The sequence below is a fragment of the Haliotis rubra genome, unplaced genomic scaffold (genome assembly GCF_003918875.1).
Source record: "Haliotis rubra isolate DU_JTF1 unplaced genomic scaffold, ASM391887v1 Scf1013, whole genome shotgun sequence".
Classification (NCBI taxonomy): Eukaryota; Metazoa; Mollusca; class Gastropoda; order Lepetellida; family Haliotidae; genus Haliotis; species Haliotis rubra.
Window position 1 is genome coordinate 59608 of NW_025764908.1, and position 13327 is coordinate 72934.

Here is a 13327-nt window from a genome sequence, read left to right on the forward strand (position 1 = left end):
CAGTCATGCTCACTAGTCCATGACAGCACGAGGCATGTGCAGTCCTCACCCACGTGATCACCTCACATACTCATTCTCTTTCTTGTCGCTCCACTGAGTGGACGTGAAAATATTTTCGTCTGAGAATTGTTTAAAATGGTTAAGCCTGTTCAGGCCAGTAAACGGAAGTTTTGCGCCTGTTGTAATAAAGTATTTTCAGCATGGAACCCACACACATTGTGTGTTGATTGTGTGGGTTTTTGTGACTGGGACACACGCTGTCCTAAGTGTTCAGGTCTGTCTAATGAGGCGTTAAAATCTTACAAACGTGCTTGTGCCAGATGTTTGGCAGATAGGGCTAGGACTAATTCTGTGGGGTCTGGTCAATCTCCCGCTAAGAAACAATGCTTAGATCCCCCCACCCTCACTGCTCACCTTTCTAAATCGCCCGTCTCTCCTGACGAGGATTTTATGGACGCTTCATCGGATTCCTATTTGTCTGAGAACGTTAAAAGGCATTTAGGGGAGCTTCCCTCACCCAGTTTCAGTTCTCATGAGCGTACCAGGGTGGTAATGACCGATATTTCTTCTACGCAAGACCTGCGATCTACATTATCTCGTAGGTCTGTTTCTTCGGAACGTTCACAGACTTCGAGAATTTCTAAGCATTCATCGTCGAAGCGGGGATCGGCACAGTTGGAATGTACCCGCTCTCCTCTTTCCACGTTTTCATCTCACCGAAACAATTCACCCACACAAGTTGAGTCACCAACTGGTGCGAAGGTTCGAATACGTTCTTCCACTGCTGGGAGGAGTCGTTCTAGGTCTTGTTCACGCTCGAGCTCTTGTCAGCCTTCAATTGATTCACGTAGTCGAATGGGTTCACCAGGACGAATCAGTTCACTTTCCCGAGCCGGCTCACCCTGCTGAACCGGCTCACCCTGCCGAGCCGGCTCACCAGAACATCTTTGAATGGGTTCACCTGACCGAACTGATTCACGTACTCGTAGGGGTTCACCTGACCGAACTGATTCCCGTAGTCGAATGAGTTCAGTTGATCGAACTGATTCACGTAGTCGAATGGGTTCCTCTGGCCGTACTATTTCACGTACTCAAATAGGTTCACCAGGACGAACCGGTTCACATTCCCGACTCAACTCACCTCAACATGTGCTTCCGTTCGACTCACCACAGTGTTTTGATTCCTGTAGTCGTTCAGTCTCACCTAGTCGAAGTGGTTCGCCATTTCGATCCGGTTCACCTAACTGCTTGGTTTCTTTGCGTCAGAGGGATAATAGAAGTCGGTCTCATTCACCTCAGGTAAATCAGAATATCCCCTCTAGCCAGCCTAGTGCTAGTGACGTCTTAGGGCCAGTGCCTTTACATGATAGTACACTTCAGCAACGCCGTTCTGTGCGGGTGGTTTCACCTGCTAGGCAGCGTTATGCTTCAGTGGATCAGCGTTCACCTTCACGCCATTCCACTTCTACTTTGCCGGGGCGGTGGGGTAGCCTAGTGGTTAAAGCGTTTGCTCGTCACGCCGAAGACCTGAGTTCGATTCCCCACATGGGTACAATATGTGAAGCCCATTTCTGGTGTCCCCCGCTGGAATATTGCTAAAGCGGCGTAAAACCATACTCACTCACTCACTCACTCTACTTTGCTGCGGTCACAGGTTACTGCTGAGTCTTGGAATCCTGCTCTTGATTCCTCTCCAGCGCCGGATTTAGACACCATGCTTCGTGCCGTTACGTCGGCTTGGAATCAGTGTCGCTCGTCCTCACATGTTCAACAATCGTCTGGCGTACTTAGCAATAATCGTTCTGTGGATTTGAGGGATCGGACTCGATCTCAGACTACTTTACCTTCACCTGGGCAGTCGGACATCTCCACTCCTGATGGCAGTTTTGATGTTGTTGAACCTGCTCACGTGCTAGCCTGGATAGTTGAAAAACTTCAGCTACCTCTTAGTAAATCTCCAGGTGATTTGGCCACGTCTTATGCCATGACTAATAGAGATATTTCCAGTATCACATTTCCTTTGCGTCCATGTCTTGACAATTGCCTTCTTCTCTTGACTGGCTTTCAACAAGCTTAGAAGGGACGAAGGATGGTTTGTCTGCTCAAGTTTCGAACATCGACGGCACATACTCATGGTGTGCAACTTTGGTCAGCGGCACCTTCAGTCGATGATGACATTTCCATGGTCTGTGGCAAGCGTTCCAGTTCGCCGTATTTGGTGGAAGACAGGGAATTGGCTCACTTAGATACTACGGTTCGCCATGCTATCCCTGCCATTAGCTGCATTATTTCAGCTGTTGACGCTGTGGCGGAGGCTGTCAATCATGCATATATGGACCAGGACGCATACATCAGGGGTAGTATGACTCTGATTTTAGACCAATTCCAGGTGGTCTTCGAGCAATTGTCTCATTTTTTGGCTATTTACTTGCAACACGGCTTGACGGGTCCGTTGAATTTCTCCTCATGGGAAGATAGATTCAAGGCTGAATTATTTCGTCAACCATGGTCGGGGATACGGTGTTCAGTGGGGCTATTGCAGAAGTCGCATCCAAGGTGGACCGTCTTAACCAATTTCAAGTATCTATCGATCTCTTGGAATTGCAAAAGTCAGCTCAAGATTCTTTGCGCATCGCCGAATCCGCATTAATTTACCCCTTCCAACCCAGACCTCCGGGACTGTATGAAAGGCAGCCTTCTCAAGCAAGTGGCAGGGGCAGGAAGCCATTTAAATGTGGTTCCGCATCACGTAAGCCCCTATCGACCCGACACTGGAACTGGACATAAACAGTCCAAACAGTGACTCACGGAAGTCAGAGCTCGGATTGGTTCTGCAGGATCCGCCGGTTCCAGTGTTCGATTCCCCTATAGGAGGGAGGTTAGGTCTGTTTGCTCCCAACTGGGAGTTTCTGGGAGATCCATTTGTCACAATGACTCTCATTCACGGCTATCGACTGCCTGTGGTCGGGGATCCACCCCTCACCATTCAACCTTTGCAGCAAATATATCCTCTGGATCGGGCTGCAGTCCTTTCGGCTACAATCTCAACCCTCCTGGAGAAACATGCGATAGAACACCTCAATCCGGTGTGCATAACTCCAGGGTTTTACTCCCCGATTTTTCTGAAAAATTCCAGCAAGTTGCGTCTCATCTTCAATATGAAGACATTCAACGCTCGATTCCTACAACAACCACCTCATTTTCGAATGATATCAGTCAGTCTTCTCCGCTCAATTTTGAAGAAAGGGGATTTCATCATATCCCTCGATCTTCAAGACGCATACCTCCACATTCCGATTCACCCAGATCATCGGAAGTATCTGAGGTTCACATTCGAGGGCCATCACTTCCAATGGAAAGTCCTTCCATTTGGAATCTCTACGGCCCCGTGGCTTTTTACTCGGGTGACCAAACCCATCAGCAGTTTCCTGCATTCTCGGGGAGTAACCTTCGAAAGCTATATCGACGATTGTATTCAGGCACAACAGGATCCAATCGTTCTTCAAATCCATCGGGAGTTCACCATCATGTCGCAGGAACTACAAAGTCCATTCTGGCTGATGATATTTATTGTAAGCACGAAACCTGTGGGTCACAACAACATGTTAAGTTGCTGCCTGACATGGTGTGTCATTACACAGATAATATAAATGTTTATCAATTATTAAATACTCAAAATATATTCTATGGAATTAATTGTATTTAAACAATTAATTTTATCACTGGCAATTTCCCCATAACATTGTTTAATATCATGTTGAATATACGTCATACCTGAGAAATAAATACCTTTTGCATAATTAATTAAAACAATCATTCCAAATTCACAACATTCCAAATTCACAACATATCTGTGGGTCACAACAACATGTTAAGTTGCTGCCTGACATGGTGTGTGCTGGGCCTCTGACACATGTAGTTTTTATAGAGAGCAGTCATGTGACCTGCCTCTGCAACATTTGCAGGGACTGCATGTGCCAAAGCCCAGGATGTTCCAGTCAGACCACAAGTAAGGTGTGCTGTTTACACCAACATCAGTGAGAGTGCTGGAAAGTATGGTGCAGTGTTAGTGACAGATATTAGCCTGCGACAATCAGGCTGCTCAAACAGTTAGGGTGGCTCCTCAATTACGAGAAGTCGGAGTTAACACCGACTCGCAGACTTCAGTTCATAGGAGCAGTTGTTGTTCCTCAGGACAGGTGGACCAAAATTCAGCGTCTGGTTCCACTAGCCTTGGATTACCCCAGAACTCTACGCCAGTGGCAGGAGTTGCTGGGCGTCTTAACGTCAGCTCAGGCTCTGACTTACAGAGGTCAGCTGCAGCTTCGCCCGCTTCAGTTGTTTAAGCGACCTCATCTTCAAACCAACAACCCTCAGGAGTTGATTCGGTTACCCAGGGAACTACATCCAATTCTGCGTTGGTGGCTCAACGTACAGAATGTTTGCGCCGGCGTCTCTTTGGTGCCCTTCAGTCCAACCCATCAGTTGTTTGTAGACGCTTCTCTAGAAGGTTGGGGCTCCCACTTCCTTCAACATCAAGTGGGAGGGCAGTGGTCGTCCGACGACAAGTCACTCCACATAAACATTCTGGAGTTCAAGGCAGTATTACTGGCAATTCAGCACTGGGCGGCTCTACTCAAGAGGTCTCATCTGCTGATACAGTCCGACAACTTCGACGGTAGTGTGGTACATCAATCACCTAGGGTCGACGGGTTCGGCAGCACTCCTACAGTGGACGCTTTCGATTCTATCTTCTGATAGATTCTCTCAACACATCGCCGCAAGAGCCAGGCACATTCCCGAACAAAGAACGTGATTGCCGGCGCTCTGTCTCGTTCAGTCGCCCGTCGCCCACAGAGTGGCAACTCCCGCACAAGATTTTTCGGACGATAATTTACTCCGGCTCTCGACCGAAAGTGTCGACCTGTTTGCCACTCGGTTCAACTCCCAACTGCCGAGATTCGTGTCTCCAATTCCAGATCCACTAGCTTGGGATCACGACGCCTTAGCCATTCCCTGGGAAGGTCTCAACGCTAATGCGTTTCTGCCTCCGGCTCTACTTCACAAGGTCATTCAGAAAGTTCTGTTAACCAACAAAGTACAACTGCTTTTGGTAGCGCCCTTTTGGCCGGCGAGAAGTTGGTTCATCGGCCTAAAAAGCCTAGTCAGTCGAAGCAGCATTCCTCTTCCCGTGTTGGGCGACCTACTAGTTCATCCGCACTCATGCGTGTATCACGAGTCACCAAAGACGTTCAATCTTCACGTATGGCACATTTGCAGAAATCACTAATAGCCAAAGGTTATTCTCACAGAGTGGCCTCAGCTATCACTGCAGCTCATCGTCATCGTCTACCACGTTCTTTGTATGATGATAAGTGGAAGCAATTTGAATGTTATTGTCGGGTCAGAGGATCGCTTCCCCTACTACTGCTTAGCCCCAGGTTATTTGCGGAATATTTTACAACATTTCGGCGGGCTACAAGGAAACTCAAAGGGTTCCACTTTAGCCACCTACTTGGCGGCTATTAATTAGGTCCTAGCCATGACTTCTGAGTGCGAAGGTTTCGACAGTACGGAACTGCAGTACTTGCCGTTCTTCTTTAAGCTCGCCGACCAATCCAGGAAATTTAGGTCCACCAGCTTGGGACTTATCCGTAGTCCCTGCGCCATATAGTGTCGAGCATTATGAACCCTTACAGGACAAGGAATTTGAACAGGTTTCGTTCAAGACCTTTTTCTTATTGCCTTGGCAACGGCGTGCACGATATATCAGAACTGCATGCTCTAGATGTCAACCGTGTCCGTTTTGAACAGAGTAGACATGGCAAGGTATTTTTCGGATTGCGCTGGGATTTTCTCGCAAAAAAACAGTCGGCGGGTCAACCTGATCGTCTTTTTACAATCCGCCTTTGTCTACCATATTGGGTCCAGCAGATGTCGAAGATCTGTCTCTTTGTCCAGTCAGAGCACTTCGCATTTACCTTAAAGCATCGCAAGAGCGCCGCCGTCTGCGTAAGAGACTGTTTATACCCTTGTCTACTGCTTCCAAGGTGGAAGTCTCTCGCACAACACTCTCATACTGGCTACGAGCTACAATACTATGAGCCTACACTTTTGCCGGTTTGCCACCACCTACGGCAGTCAACCCTCATGAAACCTGGGCATTGGCTTCTACTATGGCGTTGCATAGCAACTGCTCGTTATCCGCCATAATGGAGGGCTGTTTTTGGCGATCTGACACGGTATTTTCGTCTCATTACCTCAGAGATGTGTCGGTGACGGATATTCAAGGCCTTCATCAGTTTGGACCACTCGTCTTTGCCCAGCAGTTATCAGCGGCACACCATCGCAGATAATGAACTTCCTTGGGCTACGATGCTATATGGATCCCACTGTGCAGTTGATCCCAAGTCGCGATCGTTTCTGCTTGTGTACAATCTGAATAAATCTGAAAAACTTTTTTCTGGTTTACGTCTTTGTTTCTTCCAGGATTTAGAGTTCTCCTCTCATTTGTTTGAGACTATAGAGAGTCGCCACCTCATTTACTGTCCTCTGCTCCACGGAGTAATTAAGTCAGTGAAGTGAGTCCTTCCCGAAGTGTTACACTTCATAGCGTTCATGCCCCTAAGTGCCTATACACATCTATGTGATCTTACTGTGGTTAGTAGTGGAAGTCATAAGATGATGTTGTGGTACTGAACGTTAAAATTGTGAGTTTTTACCGATTCAATTACCCTTTCACCCTCCTCGTGACGGTTCTGTGGGGGTTGTTTCGAAGCAGGGGCTGGCCCGATACTAGTCGTTCGACTTTTATTACGGGGGTAACTTGGAAAATCGTAGCGATGCGACTGATTACACTCGCTAAGCTATGTCCTTTCACTTTGTGAAGGTAGTGACTGAACACCACATTGCTCGGGAATCTCGGTCCCTGGGAGCACTTGTGCTTAGTAAGTCAATGGGTTCGCGACTAACCCTTGCGTAGTAACTTGGTAGTTATTGGCCTACCTTGTAGTTGCTTCCTACGGTTGTTTGGGCATAACGCTTAGCTGTTATCGCTTGAACTTCGGGTAATCTATGACCCACCTTCCTACCGTGGGATAAGTGCAAGTCGTGAGATAGGATAAGTTTAAAAATTTGGAAATTTTAACTATAAATTGTATATTTATATACTTATCCTATCTCACGCGATAAAGTCCCTCCCTACCTCCCCACTACATAGATTACCACCGTTTCGGTTTTGTCCTTTTATGGCTCAAAGATCGAGAATGAGTATGTGAGGTGATCACGTGGGTGACGACTGCCATGCCTCGTGCTGTCATGGACTAGTGAGCATGACTGAGGCAGGAAGGCATGCACAGCACGGGGACAGGGACAAGGTAGGCCTGGAACAAAGTAATCACATGTGGGGTGCCACAGGGATCAGTCCTTGGTCCAGTCCTGTTTGTGTTGTATACCGGATATGTCGGAAGGATTACTACAGACCACACAGTTTCTCATCATGCCTACGCTGATGACACCCAGCTCCTGAAAGCATTTCATCTGTCAGATCTATCTACGTCTCTTCAGTGCATCGCTGAATGTACGCAGGACATCAAGTGCTGGATGACAGGAAACATGCTCAAACTTAATGACACAAAAACAGAAGCAGTTCTCATTGGTACAAAGCAACAACTCAGCAAGGTCAAAACCAACACCCTTACAGTCGCAGACTCTGACGTCAGATTCTCTGATGTGGTTAAGGACTTGGGTGTCCACATTGACTCTTCCTTGACTCTGGATGCTCATGTTAACCGTCTGAGCAGGACCTGCTACTTTCACCTAAGATCCATTGGTAACATTCGGCAATACCTGACAACTGCTGCAACTCAAGCCCTTGTTCGAGCTCTTGTTACATCTAGGCTTGATTACTGTAACAGCATCCTTTCAGGCCTCAGTTCTAAACTCCTTGATAAGCTTCAGAAGATCCAAAGGGGCGGTTGGGTAGCCTAATGGTTAAAGTGTTGGCTCGTCACGCCGAAGACCCGGGTTCGAATCCCCACATGGGTACAATGTGTTAAGCCCATTTCTGGTGTCCCCCGCCGTGATGTTGCTGGAATATTGCTAAAAGCAGCGTAAAACCAAAACTCAGTCAGTCAGTCAGTCAGTCAGAAGATCCAAAATACTTCCGCCCACATCATCAGCAAGACTTCTAAATGTTCCCATATAACACCAGTGTTGAAAGAACTGCATTGGCTACCAGTTAGGGCCAGAATCGACTTTAAGATCCTCTGTCTGACATACAAGTGCCTCCATGGTTTGGCTCCCTCCTACTTGTCTGAACTCCTACATCCGTATGTCCCCGCACGCAACTTGCGCTCAAACACACAAAACCGACTGGTCATCCCATCCTACAAACTGAAATCCTTCGGACACCGATCATTCTCTTACTCCGCGGCTGTGCTTTGGAACTCTCTCCCATGTGCCCTTAAAAGCTCTGCCACAATTGACATTTTTAAGTCCAGACTTAAAACCCACCTTTTCTCAGTATGTTATGTATAACTTCATCTGTAAATACTCCAGTGTAATTATTCTGTAGCGCTTTGAGCATGCCTAGGGTGTGGAAGGGGCGCATTATAAATATGCATTTATTATTATTATTATTATAAAGTTTTAATTCGTTTCCACTCATGGTCGATTGAAGAGAGAGAGGTGCAAGTCGTGAGATAGGATAAGTATATAAATATACAATTTATAGTTAAAATTTCCAATTTGTATTTATCACAGGAATATATACAAACAAAATAGCATGAAAGAATGTAAATCTTGTCTATGTGCAGCTACTATTTGGTAATACCTTCTGTGTGTACCCTCTCTATATAAATACCTTCTGTGTGTAGCTACTATGTGTGAATACCTTCTGTGTGTAACTACTGTGTGAATATCTTGTGTGTAGCTACTATTTGGTAATACCTTCTGTGTGTACCCTCTCTATATAAATACCTTCTGTGTGTAGCTACTATGTGTGAATATCTTCTGTGTGTAGCTACTGTGTGTGAATATCTTCTGTGTGTAACTACTGTGTGAAAACCTTCTGTGTGTAGCTACTACGTGTGAATACCTTCTGTGTGTAACTACTGTGTGAATATCTTCTGTGTGTAGCTACTATTTGGTAACACCTTCTGTGTGTACCCTCTCTATATAAATACCTTCTGTGTGTAGCTACTATGTGTGAATACCTTCTGTGTGTAGCTACTGTGTGAATATCTTCTGTGTGTAACAACTGTGTGAATACCTTCTGTGTGTAGCTACTACGTGTGAATACCTTCTGTGTGTAACTACTGTGTGTGAATAGCATCTGTGTGTAACTACGGTGTGAATACCTTCTGTGTGTAGCTACTGTGAATATCTTCTGTGTGTATCTACTATTTGTGAATACCTTCTGTGTGTAGCTACTATTTGTGAATACCTCCTGTGTGTAACTACTGTGTGTGAATACCTTCTGTGTGTAGCTACTACGTGTGAATACCTTCTGTGTGTAACTACTGTGAATACCTTCTGTGTGTAACTACTGTGTGAATACCTTCTGTGTGTAGCTACTATGTGTGAATATCTTCTGTGTGTAGCTACTATGTGTGAATACCTTCTGTGTGTAGCTACTATTTGTGAATACCTTCTGTGTGTAGCTACTATTTGTGAATACCTTCTGTGTGTAACTACTGTGTGAATACCTTCTGTGTGTAGCTACTACGTGTGAATACCTTCTGTGTGTAACTACTGTGTGAATACCTTCTGTGTGTAACTACTGTGTGAATACCTTCTGTGTGTAGCTACTATGTGTGAATATCTTCTGTGTGCAGCTACTGTGTGAATACTTGTGTGTAGCTGCTATGTGTGAATAGCTTCTGTTTGTAGCTACTGTGTGAATAACTTCTGTGTGTAACTTCTGTGTGAATACCTTCTGTGTGTAGCTACTGTGTGAATATCTTCTGTTTAGCTAATATGTGTGAATACCTTCTGTGTGTAGTTACTATTTGTGAATACCTTCTGTGTGTAACAACTGTGTGTGAATAGCTTCTGTGTGTAACAACTGTGTGTGAATAGCTTCTGTGTGTAGCTACTATGTGTCAATAGCTTTTGTGTGTAACAACTGTATGTGAATAGCCTCTATGTGTAGCTACTGTGTATGAATAGCTTCTGTGTGTAGCTACTGTGTGTGAATACCTTCTGTGTGTAACTACTCTGTGTGAATAGCTTCTATGTGTAGCAACTGTGAATAGCTTCTGTGTGTAGCTACTGTGTGTGAATAGCTTCTGTGTGTAGCTACTGTGTGAATACCTTCTGTGTGTAGCAACTGTGAATACCTTCTGTGTGTAGCAACTGGTTGTGAATAGCTTCTGTGTGTAGCTACTGTGTGTGAATAGTTTCAGTGTGTAGCTACTGTGTGTGAATAGCTTCTGTGTGTAGCTACTGTGTGTGAATAGCTTCTGTGTGTAGCTACTGTGTGTGAATAGTTTCAGTGTGTAGCAACTGTGTGAATAGCTTCTGTGTGTAGCTGTCTGAATAGCTTTGTGGGTAGCTACTGTGTGTGAATACCTTGTGTGTGTAGCAACTGTGTGTGAATAACTTCTGTGTGTAACTACTCTGTGTGAATAGCTTCTGTGTGTGAATAGCTTCTGTGTGTAGCTACTGTGTGTGAATAGCTTGTGTGTTAAGCTGATGTGTCGTAGTCCCATTTCTGTGTAGGTTCACCTGGATGGCTTACAGCACGAATACCTTCTGTACTAAGCTGATGTGTCGTATTCCCATCTCTGTGTAGGTTCACCTGGATGGCTTACAGCCTGAATACCTTCTGTGTTAAGCTGATGCGTCGTATTCCCATCTCTGTGTAGGTTCACCTGGATGGCTTACAGCCTGAATACCTTCTGTGTTAAGCTGATGCGTCGTATTCCCATCTCTGTGTAGGTTCACCTGGATGGCTTACAGCACGAATACCTTCTGTGTTAAGCTGATGTGTCGTATTCCCATCTCTGTGTAGGTTCGCCTAGATGGTTGCAGCAGACTGACTGATGCTGGATGTGCTGTTCTCGTCAACACGAAGCCCAACCTCACCATATCAGCCATGGCTACATCCGTGGCACACATCAATCATGGAGCTGGCATGCGGGGATGCCCTCTTGTCACGGACCCAAACAGTAATGGATATAAGATTATGTTCATTTCCTTTCACTGTGACATGTCTAAACAGAATTTCTGATAAAACATTGCTCAATGAGATGTAGGCATAGATCTTCATTCAAAATGATGACCCTGTAGGAGAAGACCCTTGATCATTAAGTGCTGAAAATGAAATATATTGGATGATGAATATGTTTTGACATGTAACAGATATCTGGATCTAACGTAAGAAGCACAGAGGCGTGTCATGCTTAGAAACAGCGTTAGAAAGACATATAGGTATAAAGACCCTACCTTAGTACAAAATAATAGGAAAGGGATGTAACGACGGAACCACCCCCTCCTCAATCAAAGTTAGATTTCACCACATAAACTATTTTTAAGGCCCCGTCGAGGCCTACGGATCAAAAGCGAGATGATTTCCCTACAAAATGAGCTATAAATGGTCACAATCGGATCATTATTTCAAAAGTTATATGCCATGACTCACCAAAAAACAGCTACCTCCACAAATCCAAGCCAAAATCATGGATCGCCGAAGACAGCAAAAACTCACCTGTTTAATTCGTTGATTAATTCCAGTCACGTTGACAGCACCTATGTAGGGCTAGATTCGATCGGCAGCAGCATTCCACGGGTCTAAAAACTTACTGCAACGGGCAGTTTCTTCAAAACCATCGGCAATCCCACTCACTTGTCGGCCATAGATGGCCTTAGCATTCAAGTGATCTGAGCAAACCCGCAGAAACTGAATTGGGCCATCCGATTGGTGGAAAATATAATCTACTGTAAGATTTTGACCCACTCTCCTACCCAAAGTTCCATGCCGCATGTTATGTTAGTCACCGCTGTGGCGGAGTGTGATTTTGACCGTTTGCTAATGGGCGCGAAATATGAACTTTGCAATATTCCTTCTATTTTGGATAATGTACGGAACAGTAAATTGTTAAGAACCTCTAAAATTATTCTTACCAATTTACTGCTCATGTCACTTAAGTGTCAAGGATCTATGGCCGACAAATGAGTATGATTGCCGATGGTTTTGTTTTGTTTTGCCTGCTTATTGTTGAGGAAATGATTTGTAGATGTTGCAATAAGTTTTTGGACCCGTGGAATGCCCGCTGCCGGTCGAATCTTCCCCTACATAGGTGCTGTCAACGTGACTGGAATTAATAAACAAATTTAACGGGTGAGTTTTAGCTGTCTTGGGTGATCCATGATTTTGGCTTGGAATTGTGGAGGTAGCTGTTTTCGGTGACTCGTGACGTATAACTTTTGAAATAATGATCCGATTGTGACCATTTAAAACTCATTTTATAGGGAAATCATCTCGCTTTTGATCCGTAGGCCTCGACGGGGCCTTAAAAATAGTTTATGTGGTGAAATCAAACTTTGATTGAGGAGGGGGTGGTTCCGTCGTTACGTCCCTTTCCTTTTATATTGTACTAAGGTAGGGTCTTTATACCTATATGTCTTTCTAACGCTGTTTCTAAGCATGACACGCCCCTGTGGTTAGAAGTTAATGTAAGCAGTTGTTTGGAAGTTAATATTATAATATCTAATGTAAGCAGCGGTGTGGAAATTACTATTTCTTAAGATCTAATGTAAGCAGTGGTTTGGAAGTTACTATTATTAGATTTAATTTAAGCAGTGGTGTGGAAGTTACTATTATTAGATCTAATGTAAGCAGTGGTTTGGAAGTTACTATTATTAGATCTAATGTAAGCAGTGGTGTGTTATTAGATGCTTTTTCAGTCAAGAATCTTCTGCTTAAGTCAACTTTGAATAGACCAGCCAGTACAGAACCTTCCAGAAAGTTACATCATATGGGTATAGGAAGTGTCTGGTAACATGCTTGTGTTATACATTTCATCATATGTTTATAGGTAGTGTCTGGTAACATGCTTGTGTTATACATTTCATCATATCGTTATAGGAAGTGTCTGGTAACATGCTAGTGTTATACATTATGTCATATGTTTATAGGAAGTGTCTGGTAACATGCTTGTGTTATGCATTACATCATATGGTTATAGGAAGTGTCTGGTAACATGCTTGTGTTATACATTTCATCACATGTTTATAGGAAGTGTCTGGTAACATGCTTGTGTTATACAATACATCATATGGTTATAGGAAGTGTCTGGTAACATGCTTGTGTTATACATTATGT

General features: G+C 44.6%; 1 protein-coding gene across 1 annotated transcript in view; it reads left to right on the forward strand.

The window, feature by feature from the left end:
• The first annotated feature begins 10952 nt into the window (after window positions 1-10952).
• The window catches only part of LOC124269392, a 40536-nt gene continuing 38161 nt past the window's right edge, over window positions 10953-13327 (forward strand). Inside the window, exon 1 of the mRNA XM_046704407.1 lies at window positions 10953-11171. Coding sequence (XP_046560363.1) covers window positions 11099-11171 — 73 coding nt within the window. The 5' untranslated portion in view covers window positions 10953-11098. The remainder of the gene's footprint in view (window positions 11172-13327) is intronic.